The 17,656-nt window shown below is 62.3% G+C and overlaps 6 protein-coding genes across 7 annotated transcripts; 4 read left to right on the top strand and 2 right to left on the bottom strand.

The window, feature by feature from the left end:
- Positions 1–115: 115 nt before the first annotated feature.
- Positions 116–4,004, bottom strand: CHLRE_17g747797v5 (uncharacterized protein). Of its 2 annotated transcripts, none has more exons than XM_043072786.1 (10): positions 3,645–4,004; positions 3,349–3,516; positions 3,140–3,278; positions 2,981–2,994; positions 2,650–2,823; positions 2,357–2,532; positions 1,866–1,926; positions 1,693–1,737; positions 1,402–1,503; positions 116–1,242 (listed from the first exon to the last, which is right to left on the bottom strand). In XM_043072786.1, the coding sequence occupies exons 1-10, from the start codon at positions 3,678–3,680 to the stop codon at positions 1,120–1,122; spliced, it is 1,038 nt and encodes a 345-aa protein (XP_042915246.1). In that variant the 5' UTR covers positions 3,681–4,004; the 3' UTR covers positions 116–1,119. The 2 variants fall into 2 exon arrangements, with proteins under 2 accessions (XP_042915246.1, XP_042915245.1); XM_043072787.1 differs by having other exon boundaries at positions 3,349–3,435.
- A 120-nt stretch (positions 4,005–4,124) lies between these two features.
- Positions 4,125–7,430, top strand: CHLRE_17g747747v5 (uncharacterized protein). Its single transcript, XM_001703539.2, has 8 exons — positions 4,125–4,724; positions 4,988–5,044; positions 5,236–5,309; positions 5,505–5,738; positions 5,852–5,939; positions 6,096–6,145; positions 6,404–6,467; positions 6,659–7,430. The coding sequence occupies exons 1-8, from the start codon at positions 4,260–4,262 to the stop codon at positions 6,788–6,790; spliced, it is 1,164 nt and encodes a 387-aa protein (XP_001703591.2). The 5' UTR covers positions 4,125–4,259; the 3' UTR covers positions 6,791–7,430.
- Position 7,431: 1 nt separating this feature from the next.
- Positions 7,432–8,983, bottom strand: CHLRE_17g747697v5 (uncharacterized protein). The gene is made up of 3 exons (XM_001703523.2): positions 8,696–8,983; positions 8,093–8,430; positions 7,432–7,947 (listed from the first exon to the last, which is right to left on the bottom strand). Exons 1-3 carry the CDS (start codon positions 8,891–8,893, stop codon positions 7,854–7,856), a joined length of 630 nt encoding a protein of 209 aa, XP_001703575.1. The 5' UTR covers positions 8,894–8,983; the 3' UTR covers positions 7,432–7,853.
- Positions 8,984–9,074: 91 nt separating this feature from the next.
- On the top strand, positions 9,075–11,540 carry CHLRE_17g747647v5 (uncharacterized protein). The gene is made up of 6 exons (XM_043072785.1): positions 9,075–9,164; positions 9,308–9,613; positions 9,717–10,131; positions 10,270–10,472; positions 10,669–10,765; positions 10,950–11,540. The coding sequence occupies exons 1-6, from the start codon at positions 9,081–9,083 to the stop codon at positions 11,258–11,260; spliced, it is 1,416 nt and encodes a 471-aa protein (XP_042915244.1). The 5' UTR covers positions 9,075–9,080; the 3' UTR covers positions 11,261–11,540.
- A 54-nt stretch (positions 11,541–11,594) lies between these two features.
- On the top strand, positions 11,595–14,734 carry CHLRE_17g747597v5 (uncharacterized protein). Its single transcript, XM_043072784.1, has one exon. The coding sequence runs from the start codon at positions 11,825–11,827 to the stop codon at positions 13,547–13,549; it is 1,725 nt and encodes a 574-aa protein (XP_042915243.1). The 5' UTR covers positions 11,595–11,824; the 3' UTR covers positions 13,550–14,734.
- Positions 14,735–14,784: 50 nt separating this feature from the next.
- Positions 14,785–17,648, top strand: CHLRE_17g747547v5 (uncharacterized protein). Its single transcript, XM_043072783.1, has 4 exons — positions 14,785–15,035; positions 15,346–15,417; positions 15,537–15,656; positions 15,795–17,648. The coding sequence occupies exons 2-4, from the start codon at positions 15,349–15,351 to the stop codon at positions 16,710–16,712; spliced, it is 1,107 nt and encodes a 368-aa protein (XP_042915242.1). The 5' UTR covers positions 14,785–15,035; positions 15,346–15,348; the 3' UTR covers positions 16,713–17,648.
- The last annotated feature ends 8 nt before the right edge of the window (positions 17,649–17,656 follow it).

Here is a 17,656-nt window from a genome sequence, read left to right as displayed (position 1 = left end):
TGTCACATACTACACGTTGGCAGGCGCTGTGAAGCTAGCATCAATGCCCGGAAGCGCCAGCAAACGTCATGTCGGTGCATTTCCCACTCAGCTCGGTCTGATTGCAAAAGCTTGTTAAAGATTGACATTACACTGCAATGGAGAAGCGGTGACGCTGGCATTGACGTCTGCCACGTCACGCTATTAGACACCCTTTCGGCTCGGGAGCCCCCCGGTCGTCGCGATCACCAGTGCCGCATTTTCGCCCCCTTTTTTTATTCCCTGATTCCGCTACGCCGCACGCTTCAGCAGCAACTCTGCATCCACGGCCTGCGTCAACCGCCGCACTCTTTTGGCTTGCCCACTCCTGCTCACTGTGCCGCGACACCGTGTCAAGCGGCCCCCCTGTCCTGGCGAGCGGCATCGCCTCTCCCTTCCCCTGTGCGAGCACCGCTGCTTCTTCATCCGCCTCATGCGTTGGCGTACGCTCGCAGCTTCCTCGCTATGACAAGATATGTGGTTTCCCCTCGCAAGGGAAAAGTGGGCTGAGCCCACACCACGTCTCTAATCTGAGCCTTTGAGGCCGCAAGCGTCTACCTCATCTCCCGGGCATAACCGGGGTCGGTTCGTACAGAAACGGCCCGCCATGCGTCCAGCCACGCCCCGCTGTCAAGCACAAGCACAGCAGGCAACAAACCAAACAGCAATAAGTCCCCTAGCCACAACACTCCTCACTGCTGCGGCCTACCACATACTGTGCGGTGCTATCTAAGCTCGTCAGCAAAGACCCCTAACCAGACACCGGCCGGCCTCAACCTCCGCGCCGGCGCCGTTTCTTGGGCAACCCTTGCTTGCGTGCGACTGCGCGTCATACCGTGCCGTACGCTCATACTTGCCTCCCGGCACATACAGGGGCATATGAATTCCTGACTACAGCACCCTGTTTCCATGGCAGCCATGCACGACTGGCTCCTCCACCTACACTCAATGAGCAAGCGTCGGTTCAAGTTCCGTCCAAGCGCTCTCCATCCAGGCAAGCATGCCGTGTGACCATTCGTTCTGACCTCCCGCAGCTGCGCTGGCGGCGTGTGGCGCCCATCTGCTTCACGGCCTGACGGCCTGCTGGGCGCCTTGTGCATGTCAGCCCAGGCCGCGCATGATGGCCTCCCAGGCCAGCCACTGGCAGGCATTGGCCGGGAAGGCGCGCACCAGTGTGGGCGTGAGGCCGGCGTACAGCGACCGCAGGCCGCCCTCGCGCCACAGCTGCGCGCACGACAAGCGGGGACCCACGCATAAAGGACCACCAGAGGTAAGCTGTATGTTCGCCTCCAGTGCGAATGCATGAAGCTATACTACACATGTGCACAGTAGGTTCTTGACACCGTCACAGGCAAACATTAGGTCCCTCGTCAGCCCACCCACCATAGCCCACTGCTGCATCAGGCCCACGTCCCAGGGGCTTCCAGGGCTGGCGGTCTGCAGCCGCGTCTTGGCCACGTCAATGGGCAGCACCAACGCCCACATCTGTAGCGGGCAGGCAGGCAGGTGGGGTTGCAGGGGGGTAGGCTACGACCGCCTAAGGACGAGAGACTAAGCACCGCCAGTTAAGCGGGATGCTGCAAATGACCACTAGGGATGATGACCAACAAAGATGTGTGCTAATCATTCACATCTTTACCTGCTCACAAATTCACAATGCCACTCCCCCCTCACCAGTGTGCCCGCCGCTCCGCCACACAGGATTGCCGCCAACGCCCCCTGCACCCGACATAATGCCGTGTGGGGAGTCTTACGCGCACATGACAACAACATTGACAGTAAACGAGGACATGCTATCGTTGTTGGAGGTATTACCCTCCAGGGTGCAGCTGCGTGCTGCAGCTCACCTGGAGGTCCGCACGGCGTGTTGTTGCGCCTTGTAAGTCGGAGGTCTGACGTAGAGCTTGCCTGCGAGCGCACGTATTGCGAGGTGGATGGGTGCTTACATCTCCAGCAGAAACACCCGACCAGAAGTGCATGACTGGCAAAGGCTCCTAGCAGGTAGGTTCTGTGGGGCTCCAATCGCTGAAACCTTGGCAGGTGACCAGAACGCGAGCGGGTTCAGGCTTTTCACGCCTATTGCTGCGGCATGAAACCACCTGGGCTTTCACGTGCCGTGCCCCGGCACGCCGCCAGGGCACGTCCAGGTGGCCTCCTCTTCATGCGGCCGCTGTACCCACGACGTCGTATCGTACTGTGCCCAAACCCCATTACTTACTGCCTCCGCGCCATCATCACCATGATGTGCCCGCCCTGCCCCCTAATCACGAATGTAACCACACACACACACACACACACACACACACACACACACACACACACACACACACACACACACCTGGCCGCCTCGTAGGCTGTGAAGAACACGGCGTTGCCCGGCACCTCGCGGGCCAGTGTGGCGCCCAGGCCCCGGGTGAGGCCCCGCACCCAGCCCTCAGCCGCCACCGCCTCCTGCAGCACCTGAAACGGCCCGCCTGGGTAGCGCGCAGACGAGCGCGCCACCTGCATGCGGCACTGCGGGGCGGCGGGGCGTGCACAAAAGGAAGGCGTTGCGTGGCCGCTTAGCTACCTTGGCAGAGCTACATTCCCACCATAATTGATGTGACTGGTGCCGACATCTGCACCACTGACCTTGACCAGCTCAGTTGGCCCAAGTATGAAGCTCAGCGCCACACCCGCCACAGCGCCCGCAACCGCCACGTGGCTCAGCGGGGTCACGCCGGGGCCAGCAGCGCCGCCCGCACCGCCACCGGCCACCGCAGAGGGCGCTGAAGATGCCAGCATGGCCAGCACGCGCGAGTATACCTGTGGAAGCAGCCCCAAGATCAACAACATGCTGCGGAAGCTATGCGTGCGTTCTCGCTCGCCTGGCTTATTCGCCTGGAACGCAATGCGCCAAGCTGGAGGTGCGTCCCATAGCACCCTGGTTTCACAGGCGCTTGCGTTTGCGAGCTAGCCTCACCAGGTAATTGACTCCTGCACACGGAGCATCGGCATACTCAAGTAAGCGCACGAGCGGCAAGCCGTGAGAGGCCTGGTCTCAGCCTTTACGCAACCGAGACAACCAGGCAGTTAGCTGGTTGATGCTATGTACCTCTCTTGCCCTCCCGCACACACGTACCTGTCTCCAGCGTGCCGCCCACCAGTGGCGAGGACAGGCCGCGGAACAGGCCCCGCCGCAGGCCCTCGTACCGCACCACCTTTACCGCACAGTCCAGTGCGCCGCGGTAGGCGCCGGGCGGCGCAGACTGCAGCCGCACCTGAAATCAGGGGAACAGGGTATGCCTAAGAGTGTTTTGTGCGGGACAACCTGCACCGACCCCGACTAACCTTGACGGTGTCAAACGGATAGCCGCTCGTGACATTTGCAGCCCCAGCCGCAAACCCGGCGAAGAGCTCCCGCGTGGCTGCGGAAGCCTGGGGTGCAGAAGCAGTGATTCCGCGCTGATGATGTTCGAGATGGGAACAATTATTTGTGCCTATGCCTGTCCTTGATGCCTGTGTATATTAGACGTATGTGCCAGCGCGGTCCGTTGGGAGATGGGAAGCTGGCTGTTTCGGCCTTTCAGCTGCCCCTGACCTCCGTGTCTCAACGTGTGCACGGCAACCTCTGCACCCGAGCTCACCGCCGGTGAAAGAGCCTCCTGACTTGAGCCATGCATTACAAGTGACGTTGCTTTGGGAGTATGATGTCTAGGAATGCCGTATCAAGTCGTGCAGCAAGCCTGCACAGGCAGGCCGCCCCCGCGCGCCGCCGCCCAACCCCCTCGAGTGGGTTATGCTTTCTCTGCCATTCTGCTTTTGTAAGCTGCTATGGTAATGCGGATGAGACTACTTGGCCTACAGCGTGTTGTCCCCTTACAAAGCTTCGTTGGCGCGCTCGCGTTGATTTGGGAAGTTTGCACTCTAGTTGGGTGTCCTTATAAACAAACCCGCATATCACAGTACCGCCTGTTTAGGTGTCAAAAGCGCGCAAGGGCATTGCCGAAAAGGACATGAGTAGTGTTTCTGCATGGAGTCCGCGGGTTCAATTACCTGCTGCTGGCCACACGCCGTCGGCGCGTACATTCATATATGCTTATTGCGCTCTGCCTACCAATTATTTGGTCGCTGCTTCTTTGCCCAGCCGAGAGGATTGCGTAATTTCTTCCACACGTCGTCCATACAAACCGGCCCTGCTAGGAAAGGAATAAGCTATTTTGGAGTCTGACTTTGCTGCTTAGTTTAGGGAGCAGTCAGGAATGAAAGGGCCGAGTTCGGCCCATCGCGAGGCCTTGCTGCCCACGGACGGGCATCCGCTGTCGGATGATGAGAGCACAACAAGTGGGATGCCAGGCGGCAGTGCAATGACACCGTCGGGATCGGGGCAGGCAGCGGCGGTGTCCGAGCGGGGGACCCTACCCCAGCCTAACCCAGGCGCGGCGGAGCTGCTTCCTCCGACGGCAACCGCGGCGTTGCCGTCACACGCTGCGGGCGCAGTAACCAGCTCAGGCGGTGCCGCAGAATCGGCCTGCACGGCCTCTGCGGCCTCAGCGCTGGCGCCGGCGGCCTCCTGTGGTAGCGTCGCGCGGCTTCGGAGTAACTCTGGGCTTGGCGGGGCTCCGGGGGAGTGCCGGATCTGCCTGCTGTCCGAGCCGGCCTCCGACCTGGTGACGGCTTGCCACTGCACCGGCAGTCTGCAGCTGGTGCACCTGCAATGCCTCCGGGTGCGTGTAGCGCTAGGCGCGTGTGGAAGAATGGGCAGTATGAGTGGCCAGGTGCTCTGAGTACAGTGCATAGCTCAGTTTTCTAATGGGAGGGCCTTGGAAATTGTGCGAGGGCGACTGGGAATGTGAACGCCACGTGTTTGTGGTAGCTGCTTATGCACATGCCGCGGAGCTCGTGCTCGTGTTGGGGGTATCGGCCTGACAGCTGGCCTTGTATCGTCCCCGCCTCCCCATGTCCATGTCCCTGCCTGGGCTGAATGCAGACGTGGGTGATGGAGAAGCGCTCCATACACTGCGAGCTCTGTGGCACCATGTACCGGGTGAGTCAGTTGGGAGGCCAGGGGCAGGGCTTACAGGGGGCATGAGGGGGGGCGCTGCGGCGTGAGCAATGGCGTGGTGTCACGTTGGCTGTGCCCAACAACATGCAGCGGGGCCAAGCCCTTGAGACCGGCCCGGAGGTGACTTGGGTGCTGGCGCTGCCCCTTGTGGCGCTGTCCCTTGTGGCCTGCAGGAGCCGTACGGGAGCGACCTGGCGGCCAGTATACCTCCGGCGCCGCAGCCGCAACCCGTGCCGCGGAGATTCATGTAAGCCTGGGATTGCCTGAGGCCGGCACACGCTAGTGCTGCCTAGCTTGCATTTGATATAGGTTGGCTGTGGGGCCTTGGTGTCTGGTGAACTATTGGGGCATCCTGGATCCTGGTGTTGAAACCAAATGTGCGTGTGTGTATGTGTGTGTGTGTGCGTGTTGTGCTCTGCCTTGATGTCCCTGTCCTCCTCAGCACTCTGGACGGCCAGTCCGTGATCGTCATGCCCATGGGCGTGGGCCTGGGTCCGGGCGGCTCCGCCATCCACATGGGGCCGCTGCTGCAGCACGCCGCGTCTGGAGCGGGTGGCGGCAGCATGGCGCGAGGCGGCCCGAGCGCAGGGGCTGCCGCCCTCATGGCGTCCGGCGGCGCGGTGGCGGACCCTCGTGACCTGGAGCCGCAGCCGCTGTGCGAGTGGCGCAACATGTGGTGAGCGGGTGGCAGGGGGTGCGCCGCGTTCTCTGGGGCAAGTCGGGGACGCCTAGGTCTCTGAGCTGCGGGCTCGATGGCCACAAACGCCCCGTGCACGCGTCCGGCTGCAGGTCCTACGTCCTCATCCTGTTGCTGCTCCTGTTTGCCATCATATACGTAACCGTCATCTCCAAACGCGGCAAGCAGGAGCCGTGGATGGTGAGCATTGGGCAGGTTGGGAGGTGGGGCGTGATAGCTAGAGGTGCGGCTTGGGTAAAACGTGGCGGGGAAGACAGTCGACGGTCTGGCGGCCAAAACATTGCAGTTTTGCGATTGCTCTTCAGAACCGGATGCCCGCGTCCAATGCTCCCGCAGATGACGCTGTGGCAGGTGCTGCTGGTGGTGCTGCCCATCTACCTGGTGCTGTGAGTGGGGATGGGCCGGCGACTGGGCCATTGGGGAGCAGGCCGGTGTGCTCTGTAGGACCGTTGCGCTTCACGCGGACCAGACGGCGAGGCCAGTAGGCTAGCAGCCGCCGCTGGCCTCCCCTGCCGGGCAGCCAGTTGACCCGCGCTGTTGGGCACAACAGGCATGTCTTCCTGCCGTTGTGGCCGATGAAATCCTGCGACGTACCGCTTACTTGCTTTCGCTTTTCAACCATCACCAAACACCCCCACGGACAGGCGTGTGGCATTCGACCTGTACCGCCACCGACTGGCGCAGCAGCTGGCGGCGGCCAACCTGCAGGTGGGTAGCTGCTTGAGAATATGCATGGGGGCCTAGGATCAGCGTTTGTGCAGGCCTGGCAGTAAGGGCGCGGTTTTGTCGCAGCATGGAGCTCCAGGCTCTCGAACAAACGCCGATTCGGTCCCTGAACGCCTGCATGGCATCCGCAACACGTGTCTCCTGCTCCCACCCCGCCCGTGCCTCCTGCTCAGGCCATGGCTCTGGCCAACGCGGCGGTGGACGCGGCGGTGGCGGGCTCCCCACACGGCGGCGCCGGCGGACCCCGGGAGGTCATCATCACGCGCTCCGGTAACCGGGTGCTGGTGCTGCAGCGGGCGGCCTAGGGGCGCGGCTCGATCGCGACTGGGCGTGCCCGGCCATGCACATAGTTATTGCGTACTCCGCTATTGTTGCTGCATACTGTTTTGTAATTGTGAGGAAATGTAGGTAAACGGTAGTGCTGAGCTGTATTCATTCTTGCTGGATGGACTACCTGTACATACGGTAGACATTTGGGGGGTTGCAAGGATTGGTACAGAGAAGGGTAGCGTGGTAGACAGCAGGTGTGGTGTTGGCGGGATGACCGCCGGCGTCCATAGGTCCAGCGCCAGAGCTCGCCGTGGCGTCCCGTTTTGAGCTGGCTATACCTAATTCTAGAAGTAGTGCTCAGTGAAAGGTGTACAAGCGCGTGTGCGCATAGTAAGCTGCTAAAAACGTCGGTGTTCGTGGTTTATTTGAAGAAATCTCGTGCGTTGTGCCGCGAACTTTGAGGCTGCTCGCCTTTCGGGGGGGGATGTCCCTGGCGCCTGTGTGGGCAGCTCCTAGGTGAGCTCAATTGGTGCTGGTACATTGGTCGGTTGGTCCCGCCGTCTCTCTGTGCAGCGTTCTTAGGCATGTGGTCTACGGCCGCTCTGTATCATCATTCGCGAAGAACATCATGGGCATGCGCCCCTAGACTGCAGCCGCATACAGGGGGCATTTTGTTACTTGGTTACAGAAGGACTCGTTGACACGGGTTGCACCGGACACCTTGGTGGCAGTGCCTGTGATGAATCCCCGGGCTATGTCCAAGAAGTAAAGCTTACTTGGTGGGCCGGGACACGGCTTGCATTGGCTTAAGTCGCCATCCCGCTTAACTTCACTTTCAGCCGATGCGGTGCTGCTCATAAAGTGGCATGGCGTGTCAGGTGCGCGCGTACGTCAGGAATACACCTCCTCACCAACGGCATCCCACCGCGTGGCACCCATGCACATCATCACCTTTACCAGTATAGCTTCATGTCCACGTGAACTGTGTTCACGTGGACATGCCTACGCCTGCCTCCTGCCAGCTCCTGCCGCCGATTGCAATTGCAGTACCTCCTCAATAGTCGCTGCACAAGTGTCGGCCCGCCGGCCGCTACGGGCTTACTTCCTCTTCTTCTTTTTGTCGGCACCCGTGTCAGCCGCCTCGGCCTCAGCCTCCTTGGTGTGGCGCCGGTTCAGTGCGCGACGGAGCTCGCTGCGGCGCAGAAGGGCAATCAGCGAAACGGAGCGGTCAGGGCGTGGCAGGTACAGGCAGCAACTTTCTGCAAGTCCTTGGCCTTCTGCCGCTGCGTTACATCCACCCCCCCCCCCAAAAAAAACGCCACCACCCGCCGACTCACTACTCATCCTCCTCGCTGTGGAAGCCGGGCGACTCGTTGGGCGGCATCCAGTACCAGTCCGTCAGCGCCTTGCCCTGCAGCGGCCGGGCCAGTGCGCGCCGCCCGGTGGTCTCACGCGGCCGCACCGCCCGGCCAAACAGCGTGTTGCGCAGGCGGTGCATCACGTGGTCAGGTACCGTGTCTGGGTCGGGGTAGCGGGCGGCCAGACCCGCGTAGAAGGGCGCCGAGCTGGCACCGTCACCGCCTGCCTCGGAGCTCACTGCTGCTGGTCGTGCTGCAGATGTTGCAGAGGCGGCTGCGGAAGCCGCACTCGTTGTGGATGAGGACTGCGTGGATGCCTGCGAGCAAAGCGCCAGTGCAGAGGTTCAGCGGCTGACCGGAGCGTGTGTCTGTGCCTGCTCAGCAGGAACGGCACATTCCTGGCTCCTCTAGCACATGTACTCCGCAGGCAGGAGCATACATCCCCTCCACGAGGCAGAACCCATCATGTGCAGCTGCCGTGACGTCCTGGCCACCGGTAAGAGCGGCTTCCCAGTCGGGGGCCCGCGAGTGCCCACTTCTGTCCCCCCGCCCCTCAGTGCCGCGACCAAAGCCTCCACTCACCGCTTTTGGTGCCCCGGTACCGTGTGACGTGGCATAGTAACACGACCACTGCAGCTGAGACTCCTGGACGCGTCCACTTGTGCTTGGCGCACAAGGCTGATGATGCACCAGCAAGCTTGCGGACCGCAACAGTACGCCTGGAAGCCCCCATGCTAACGATCCAGCAGGTAATAACCTTGACAGAGTACTTGCGCTCATTTTCGCAGATAACCAAGACCGCGATTGGGCTTGAAGTCAATTTGGGAATTACAAGCGCTCCAGTAGTTTGGTAGTATTTTGATATTGTATTAGTCCAGGCTGCAAGTACAAGATAATGCAGTGACGTCTATACTGTCCTGTATACCCAGAGGCAATGCGACATACTTGATGCTTGTAATCGGCCCCAATGTCAACAGATGTGCTGCCTGAAACTGAAGCGTGGTGGTGGAGTGTGCTGCTGCTCCTATGGGCGGCAGTGCCGGCGCAGCGGGTGAGCGAGGGCCAGACTGAACTTTCACTGCGGGTTTGCGGCGCACCCACTGTATGTAGGCGGACGAGTTCGCCGGCGCGGAGGCATATCAACATGTTCCTCACCCGACGTGTGCTTGGGACTGTTGCACGCCGACATCACAGGTAGTTGACGTGCTCAAGGCCATACCCGCCTCAGCAGACGGTGGGGCCGATGCCGCCGAGGAGGTCGATTCGGGCGGCCGCCCCGGGGAGCCCCTGGACCAGGCCGCCCAGCGGCGGCTACTGGGTCTGATGCAGCGCGACCCGCTGCTGGTGGCCACGGGCGGCATGAGGCGGGCGCAGCGGAGCCGGCTGCTGAAGCGGCTGGTGGCGGGGGTGGAGGCGGCGCGGCAGGTGGCGGCGGATGAGCTTGTGGAGGCACTGACGGAGGACATGGTTGCGGCGGTGGCGCCTGAGGCCGGACTCGAGGTGGGACATCAGGCGCGCCAGTGGTGCAGTCTGTAATGCTGATACAGGCCTTTCTTTCGTTGACGCACGTGCCCTCTTCTGCTCGTCTCACACCCAACCGCAGGGTGGCTCGAGCCCAGAAGCGGACTGGCTTTACAAGACGTTCGCGTACGGGCCCATGCCGCCGCCCTCACACGCGCCCGGGGTTACGGAGGACGGCAGCGGTAGCGAGTTGCCGCCGCTACCCCTGCCGTTGCCTACCCCTCTCCCCGCCGCAGTGGTGCAGCGCCACGCGAGGGGAGTGGCGGCTGCACTGGGTCGGCGCCACGAGGTGGAGGGGGCGCAGGGCCAGCACGGGGGCTGTGCAGGCGTGTCAGGTGATGCAGCCGAGGGCAGCAGCAATGACGACGCCGCCACCTGCGGCCTCATCAGCCTGCGTGTGAGCGGCAACATGTTGGCTGGCAGCACGGGATGTCACGAGTGGGAGGCCAGCTTCGCTCTGGCGCAACTGGTGCTGCGGAGACCGGAGCTGTTTAGAGGTAGGAACAGCATTGGTAGGGAGTATCTGTGGACTGGGCGACTACTTAATGGCTGCAGGACCCAAAGTCCATCGTCGGCATGCCAAAAGCTCACCGAGCCCAACCTGAATGATGGCCTCCGTGCTGCATTGCATGTAGGCCAGCGGGTGCTGGAGCTGGGTGCGGGCGCGGGCCTGGTGGGCGTGGCACTGGCTCGTGCTGGTGCCCAGCTGGTGGCGGCCACTGACGGCAGCGCTGAGGCGGTGTCCAACTGCGCCGCCAACATGCGCCTCAACCTGCACCTGTCGGAGCACCCGGTGGTGGAGTGCGGCCAGCCGTGTGAATTGGCGGCTCTGGAGCAGGTGAGGTGCCCCGACCTCCTGAGGCGCCCCACCCTGGACTGCGCAACTGGTGTCAGGACGGAGATGCCGTGATGAGCAATGGTTTTAGTGACAACAGCACCTCTGAACACGCTTTCAGAAGAGTTGTCATGGGAACAAAGTACTTTGCCCCCACCACTCCCAGGTTGCCCTAACGGCCTGACGCCCCAAACGGCAGGGTGTGGCGGTGTGCCGGCTGGCTTGGGAGGAGCCGCTGCCGTCCGGAGGCCTGCACTGTGACAGTGTGGTGGCGTCAGATGTGTTGTACGACCCCGGTGAGTGCGAACAGGAGGCCAGCATTAGCCACGGCAGCAGCAGCGGCTGCGGCTGGAAACAGCGGCCGCAGCATTGCTGGTACCACTGCATGCTCGTGTACAGTAGCATGTGCTCGGGTTGGTTATGATACAGGCTGCATCATCTTATTACTGCGTTTGCCCGCGCTGCCGCTTGCACACGCAGACGTGGTGCCTGTGCTTGTATCACTGCTGGTGCGGCTGCTGCAGCCTATGGAGCCGCCAGACGCGTCAGGCGCCGCTGGGGGCGCCCGGATGGCCTACATTGCCACGCTGCGCCGCAACCCAGCCACCCTGCAGCTGTTCCTCGACACAGTGGCAGAGGCGGGACTACATGCGGCGGTGGTGGACGGCTGGGGTGATCCAGGCGTCTCCAGCGCCGGCGGCCGACCACAGTCGGCTGTGCGGTTCCATCTGGGCGTGTTGGATGATGTGTCCGTCGCCGACCGCATCGTCATCCACCGCATCACACACTGATCGACTGCTGATAACCTGTGGCTCTTGAGGGACCGGAGCTACGGGAGCGCAACTGCGCAAGTTTAAGGTGAAAGCTGCTGAAAGGACGAAGGAAACGGCATGCGTTGTCAGCGTGCCAGGCTCGCTGTACCACTCCCAGGGATAGAGCCGAAAGACATTGCTTGCCTGCGCAGCGGATAAAGAATCCAGGCTCTTGTACTTCACCAGAATCCATGGCAATTGTCAGTTAGGAGGCTTTTTGTTTTGTTGGCTTCCATCGCAGCACGCGAGCTAACCAACTCACGCAATTGCAATTTGGTGCCATGTATACAGTGAATACCTCTTCAGTGAGCAAGCGGTAGCAGCGACACTCTTACTGTATGTTCTCAGGTCCGGGCTCCCAGCGAGCTTCCTAGAGCTGCAGTAGCCCAAGTTTTAATGCATCAGTGTCGAACAGGTTATGGGCGCTAGCGGCAGACTTCAGCTGCATTCGATAGAATTCGGAGTTCGCAATTCGGCACAGCCGTAGCCGGCCGCTTGATGGGAGGACCTACCGACTGACCGAAATTCACTATTAGCTTCATCATGGCCTCCGCACCGACCCTCGAGGTCGTGGGCCTGGGGCAGGTCCCGACGCCGTCGCCCCGAGCAGCGATGCTGAACCCGGCGTCCAGGCTTGAGAGCAGCGCGTGGCGTGTGCAGCTATTAGGACAGGCCAACGATTTCAACCACAGCAGCTTGCCCAGCTCGTCGGCTCAGGCGTCACTCCTCCTGCTGCTCCCGCTGCGGCAGCTGGCGGTCCCCTGCTCGACTGGTCCCACGCCGACAGCCCTATCGGCGGCTACGCATCGGGCGCACCCAGCAGTCCCTCGACTCCACCTCACGCCCTCGCCCGGTTCAAATGCCTCCAGCCCCGCTACGCACAGCAGTGGGCAGGTGGGGATAAGTAGCCAAGCCGACGGCCCCCTTCCTTCCGGCGGCCCCATAGCTACATCCACGTGCGGCGGCTCCGACAGCAGCAGCGCGGACAGCAGCAGCCGTGCCAGCTCATGGCAACGGCTGGATGACGCTATATTCGTAAGCAGCTCAAGCGCTGTGCAACCGAAACGTCAGTCAGGTACAGGCGACTGGGCATCGGGCCGCTCAGTCGTGGGGGACGTGACTGGCGCTGGCTCCCTGGTGGCGCCGGAAGCAGTGCCCAACGGCCGTGCCATGCCAAGGCGCCTCGCACCCTCACAGAACGACGGGGCGCCGCCAGCCCTGCAGCCCCCACCGCAGCTGCTACTGTCGCCACAGCGCCGGCAGCCGCCGCCGCAGCCTGTAGTGGCCATGGAGGTCCTTGCGGCGGCGGAGCGCCAGGCGGTGGCGGCCTTCCCCGCGCTCAACATGAACAGCCCGGGGCGGCCACGACGACAGTCAATAGGGGTGCCGCAACACCAGCCACAGCAGCCGACGCAGCAGCAGGGGGACCGGACGCCGCGCCTCGGGCCCACGCGCTCCCAGCCACATATATCCATTATTCCGCGTGAGGCGCCGCCGCTGCTGCAGCTGCTGTGCGTTGGCGGACACCATGACCAGCCCCAACAACTGCAGGCGCATCCGCAGCAGCCGCCCGTTAAGATGCAGCCGCAGCGCAAGGCTGACCCCTGGACCTCCTCGGCAGCCACAGCCACTGCACCTGCCGCTTCTGCAGCTGTTGGCGGGTTCGGCAGTTGCTGCTCCCGGCCCTGCCTGCTGCCCACGGCCAGCAAGGGCCGGCCGCGCGCTGCCTCATTCGACACGCCTCGGACCAAGGGCGCAGGCTGCAGTGCGGCCAGCTGCTGCGGCGGCAGCAACACCTCTTGCGGGGGCAATGGCGACACGGCGGTGGCAGCAGCAGGCCTGCCGGCCCTACTGCGCCTGGCGGCAGTGGGCACCAGCTTCAGCTGCAGCGGGGCCGTGTGCGGCGGGGCCGGCGGCAATGCTAGCGCCAGCAGTGAGGCGCGGCCCGCACAGGTGCTTCAGCAGCTGAAGCTGCCCTCGCTGGGCACCGTGGCGGCGGCCACGGCTGCAGGCGGCGGCGGTGGTAATGGCGGGGGCGAGAGTAAGGTGGCGGCAGTGGCGACGCCCGGGTGTGAGTGGGCGGCCGCCATGCCCAGCTGTCGGCCCACAAACGCCGGCGTGGGCCATGTGGCTGCCAGCAGCATTGGCGGCGGCGCTCCCGCTCGGGGCTGGACCAGTGCACGGGTGGCGGACCCGGTGATGGTGGGGCCAGTGGCGGCAGCGCCCAGCGCCCGCAAGTGGGAGGCGCCTGCGGTAGGCGTGCAGTAATGCTTGGTGTCTTATGGGTGTTGACTGTGGAGGTTTGGCCTTCCGATGTGATTACGGTGATGTGTCTACAATGACGACGTACAGTTTGACTATTGGTGTTATGACACCATGGACTCGCATCTGGAATGCAAATGTTGCCCAACGTGCTGCCCTTGTTATGATATTCTAATTGAGTGGGTCCTTCGTGTTATGGTGGTTGTGTGTGGGTTGATGTGTATGTGCATGGGTCCTTTGGAGGGCACTAGGACAGCTGTGCGCAATGACCCATGAAGCTTGCTTGCCAGCCCGCCGCACGTGTGATTACCGGGAGAGTGAAGCTGGACCAAGGGGCCAAGATTTCAGACAGCCAGCTTGCCGTACGGGCGGCCAAGTATAACATGACCGCCACCACTGGTCGGGGCTGGATTGCTGTGTAGCTGCGGCGCCGTCATGGACCGGTCGTACTGCCGTCTCAACACCGCGGCAGAGGCACTGCGGATGTAGGGCAAGGACATGGTCCTCGCCTAGGCAGGGGGGGGGCGGAACACGGCAGGGGCCGGGACGGCATGGTGCTAGCCGGTTGTACGAGGCGCAGGGCACAAGAATGGTATCGCCGCGGTGGCCACCGTGCTTCTGACGTAAGCTGACCATGACGGAAGACTGAAAGGTTGTGTAGCCCCCGTGAACATGATGATCGTGTAGAGATCATTACGACTGCCAGGTTGAATTGATGTGCGACAAGCGGGGGAGCCGCCCCGATATATGTATACCGTAGATTGCGTGTTTCGAAGAGAACTGCAAAGGACCGGGAAGGCCAAGAGTGGTCGGTGCTGATGGGGCTGGGAGTTACTCGCGCTCGCGGAAGCCATGGCGTGGGGTCCGCATTGCTACAGTGCCCTCCACGTGGTAGGCCATCCGTGGCTCTCGCCAACGCGGCGCCCCACACGCAAACAGTGTGTTGAGCTTGTGTCTAGCACATACGACCACTCAGGACGGTGTAAGAGGGCTAGCGATGAGACAGGATCAACCTGTCTAGCTCCTCACGTCACGGACCTAGGCCGGACGGCCGGGGAGGACAGGACAAGTGCCTGGGTGGGGTGGGCCTGGGCGCTGCCTGGGTGGGTGGTGTGGGCGGCCCATGCGCCCATCGTCAGTCGCGAGTAAACTTACCCGCCCACGCAATCAATTTTGTAAAAGTGAATACCGGCGATGCCATCCACTACACCTCAATACTCAGCCTGAACTGATGGCAACCCTGACACGGGCTTCCTGCTTGCTAATGCGGGCCCCTCGCCTCAGTCATGACACAGCGGTGCCATTATCCTCCTCTGTAGCTTCCAAGCATACAGTATTTCGACGTTGTGGGCCGCCCGCAAGCAGACAGTGCCGAGCGCTCGCCTCATCGGCGGGCGCAGCCCCGCCGGTCTTGGATAGTGCAAAGCCAGGACTTGCAAGTACGAAAGCTTTTGGAGCTGAAGAGTTGGACGAGGACTTCTTATCAGACGAGGTATGTAGACGTGACAATCTGTGAGCCGAGGCCAAATGTTCTGTCTCCATTTGTCTTGCCTTTGTTGAGATATTTCGATACGCCTTGTGCATCTGGGTCGTGACCCTGACAAAGTTTCTAGAATTTGCTTGTGTTGCCATTCCCGAGCGTTTGGACCAACCAGGGCCAAGATTGGGTCAATAAATGACTATATCTTTATGTGGGCCGATAAATTGGCCAATTCGGACCGGGCTACATACGCCCTTCCCTGAGCCCTTCGCCGACCCGCAACACACACCCTCCGGTACCTTCGTCCCCGTCCGCCCTGCAGCAAATGGTGGCGGACTACCAGTATACACTACGGCTGTACAGGGCTCTGAAGCGCCAAGTTGGGGACTGGCAGGTGCGCTGGTGGAGGCAGAGGTTGCGGGCAGGGGTACGCGTGAGCGCTTGAATCCCGCTTGGGACTGGTGGCTCACAACTGGCTCCTACCTGCTTGTGGGCGTCCGTACTGCGGTGCAGGCCGAGTTCCGTGCCGCTCACGGTGGTCGCATGCCAACGTCCGAGGATGCGGCGGGGGCGCGGGGCGCCGAGTTCGGCGCCCTATACGGCACCTTCCTTGAAGTGCGGTCGCGACTGCTGGTGGGTAGATGGGGGAGGCTTGGCAGAAAGCTCTGTGCCTGCAGCCTTACCTGTGCTCCCAGTGCCTCAGTGCTGGCTGCAGCGCACCTAAAACCTGTACTCCTCGCTTCCCTGTCCACTCGTCTCCCTGCCTGTCAGGTGGAGCTGCCCCGGCTCAAGGCGCGGATGCAGGAGGCAGCCGCGGCGCATGCAGTAGCCACCGGCCACAGCAGCGGTGGAGGCCGCGGCGGTGGCGGCGGCCCGCATCGACAGGGCCAAGGCCATCGCCAGGGCCAAGGCCAGAGCCAGGTGGTGGATAACGTGTCCACCTGGCTGCGGGCGGACAGGTACAGGCGGCAGCGGGCGGTGGCGGCAGCAGCGGTGGCGGCCGAGATGGCGGCGCTGCCTAGCAGCGTGGCGGCTGGCGTCGGCGGCGTGGACTCGGGTCAGGCAGACGGCGAGGCCTGGTCGGAGCTGCTACCTGAGGTGTCGGTGCCCCAGCCACCCTCCGCGCCCTACCAGCCGGTCATACAGCTCACGCCTTTGGAGGAACGCATGCCTATGGCAGCAGCCGCGGCAGCAACCAGGACAACGGCGGGGCAAGCACAGTCGCAGGATCAGGCCTTGTCCTTAACAGCTGAGAGTAACAGCGCGCCGACTCAGGCGCAAGGTGGGACGCTGCCACCTCCGCAGGCGGTAGACACGACGTTCGCACAAGCAACCGTTGGTAGCAGCGTGAGGGATTCCGTATTGGCGGCTGCCGGTCGCAAGAGTGGAGCGCCAGCACCGACACCTCCAGAAGCGGGGTCGGGGGCCTCGACGGGGCAAGGCAGCAGTCGCGCCAAGAACGCCCTGCTGGCGGCGCTCAAGTACAAGAAGGGGCAGGGGCCGACAGGCGGGAGCGGCGGCACTGTGGCTGCGGACAAGGGTGCAGAGGTGGAGCGGCAGGATGTAGCTGGGCTGAAGCCGGGTGCCGAGGTGCAGGTTGAGATGGTGCCGGGTGACGCCAGTAGCGCCTACCAGGGGCGTGTACGGCAGCTGGATGCGCTGCCCGAGTCGTTCATGCTGTGCCCGTAGAGAGGCGTTACGTGGAGGCATCATTGGGGGTACTACAGGTGCAGCGTAGGGCAGGCTCGGGCCCTGTGGCATGGAATGCATAAGTACCGTCAACATTCTGTGTGTGAACAATGGTCAGGAAACCCTATCACGACCGATGTGCAGTTGTGTGTGCAAAAATACATACAGTTGCCCCTGCATGGGGAGCATGGGGGCTTGTGCGTCCTGCGTGGCTGTCTACCATGTATGTACCACTATGTTGTCCAATGTCTTAATGTCTATACGGCATCCCGGAAGTGCACGCCGAACGGTGTGCTGGTCTCGAACTGCCAAACGGTGTGCTGGTCTCGAACTGCAAACATGTCAGCGCTGCGATGATTAGTGACAACATCAAGAGCTGGACAGGGTCTGTCAAGGTAATCCAGTTGATGGATGGTCCACTTTGTTAAGCTCTTGTATTTGATCTGTGTGAATCGCTCTGGGCTCCATTGCCTTCGGCTTGCCGTCGCCTTGAGACAGAGGGGTCTTGATGCAGTTTGGTCCGATGGCAATCAAGGGCGGCGCTTATGCATGGGTCGCCGGCGGCCGCCGCGTTGGCAAGAACATCGGCCAACACGCCGGAGTCCTGTGCGCCTGCTGCTATGCACCTTTGCCGGTGCGTGTCATTCACCGGCAACCGTTGGCAAAGGGAATGGTTGTTTGGTCGGTTGCCACTGATGACCAAGCGGCGGTCATGTCTTGCGCGCGCGGCGCGGACTGCTACAGCGGCAACTGGTGCCGGACCTGGCCTCCACCTTCCCCACGCTGACAGCAGTTGCAGCAGACGCGCAGGCGCGCAGTAGCAGGCGACTGCCGTGGCAGACAGCCAGAGCTAGACGGATGTGTGGAAGGATGCAGAGGTCTTAGCGGCACTGCGTGCCGGTGGAGCAGCAGCTGGGATTGTAAAGCGCAACGGCAAACTGGCC

This window comes from Chlamydomonas reinhardtii, chromosome 17, assembly GCF_000002595.2.
Source record: "Chlamydomonas reinhardtii strain CC-503 cw92 mt+ chromosome 17, whole genome shotgun sequence".
Lineage (NCBI taxonomy): Eukaryota > Viridiplantae > Chlorophyta > Chlorophyceae > Chlamydomonadales > Chlamydomonadaceae > Chlamydomonas > Chlamydomonas reinhardtii.
Note: the sequence above shows the minus strand (reverse complement) of the source record. Positions and strands in the feature narration are given on the sequence as shown.

Excerpts from the sequence above, each read along its gene's own strand:
- CHLRE_17g747797v5 (XM_043072786.1), bottom strand. The coding sequence starts at position 3,680 with ATGCATGGCTCAAGTCAGGAGGCTCTTTCACCGGCG. Across the intron at positions 2,533-2,649 it reads GGCCAACTGAGCTGGTCAAG|TGCCGCATGCAGGTGGCGCG; the intron begins GTCAGTGGTGCA and ends GCCGCCCCGCAG. Across the intron at positions 1,243-1,401 it reads TGATGCAGCAGTGGGCTATG|CTGTGGCGCGAGGGCGGCCT; the intron begins GTGGGTGGGCTG and ends TCGTGCGCGCAG.
- CHLRE_17g747747v5 (XM_001703539.2), top strand. The coding sequence starts at position 4,260 with ATGAAAGGGCCGAGTTCGGCCCATCGCGAGGCCTTGCTGCCCACGGAC. Across the intron at positions 4,725-4,987 it reads TGCACCTGCAATGCCTCCGG|ACGTGGGTGATGGAGAAGCG; the intron begins GTGCGTGTAGCG and ends GGCTGAATGCAG. Across the intron at positions 5,310-5,504 it reads CCCGTGCCGCGGAGATTCAT|CACTCTGGACGGCCAGTCCG; the intron begins GTAAGCCTGGGA and ends TGTCCTCCTCAG.
- CHLRE_17g747697v5 (XM_001703523.2), bottom strand. The coding sequence starts at position 8,893 with ATGAGCGCAAGTACTCTGTCAAGGTTATTACCTGCTGGATCGTTAGCA. Across the intron at positions 8,431-8,695 it reads GTACCGGGGCACCAAAAGCG|GCATCCACGCAGTCCTCATC; the intron begins GTGAGTGGAGGC and ends CTTTGCTCGCAG. Across the intron at positions 7,948-8,092 it reads CACAGCGAGGAGGATGAGTA|CGAGCTCCGTCGCGCACTGA; the intron begins GTGAGTCGGCGG and ends TCTGCGCCGCAG.
- CHLRE_17g747647v5 (XM_043072785.1), top strand. The coding sequence starts at position 9,081 with ATGTCAACAGATGTGCTGCCTGAAACTGAAGCGTGGTGGTGGAGTGTG. Across the intron at positions 10,473-10,668 it reads AATTGGCGGCTCTGGAGCAG|GGTGTGGCGGTGTGCCGGCT; the intron begins GTGAGGTGCCCC and ends CCCAAACGGCAG. Across the intron at positions 10,766-10,949 it reads AGATGTGTTGTACGACCCCG|ACGTGGTGCCTGTGCTTGTA; the intron begins GTGAGTGCGAAC and ends TTGCACACGCAG.
- CHLRE_17g747597v5 (XM_043072784.1), top strand. The coding sequence starts at position 11,825 with ATGGCCTCCGCACCGACCCTCGAGGTCGTGGGCCTGGGGCAGGTCCCG.
- CHLRE_17g747547v5 (XM_043072783.1), top strand. The coding sequence starts at position 15,349 with ATGGTGGCGGACTACCAGTATACACTACGGCTGTACAGGGCTCTGAAG. Across the intron at positions 15,418-15,536 it reads GCCAAGTTGGGGACTGGCAG|GCCGAGTTCCGTGCCGCTCA; the intron begins GTGCGCTGGTGG and ends ACTGCGGTGCAG. Across the intron at positions 15,657-15,794 it reads AAGTGCGGTCGCGACTGCTG|GTGGAGCTGCCCCGGCTCAA; the intron begins GTGGGTAGATGG and ends CCTGCCTGTCAG.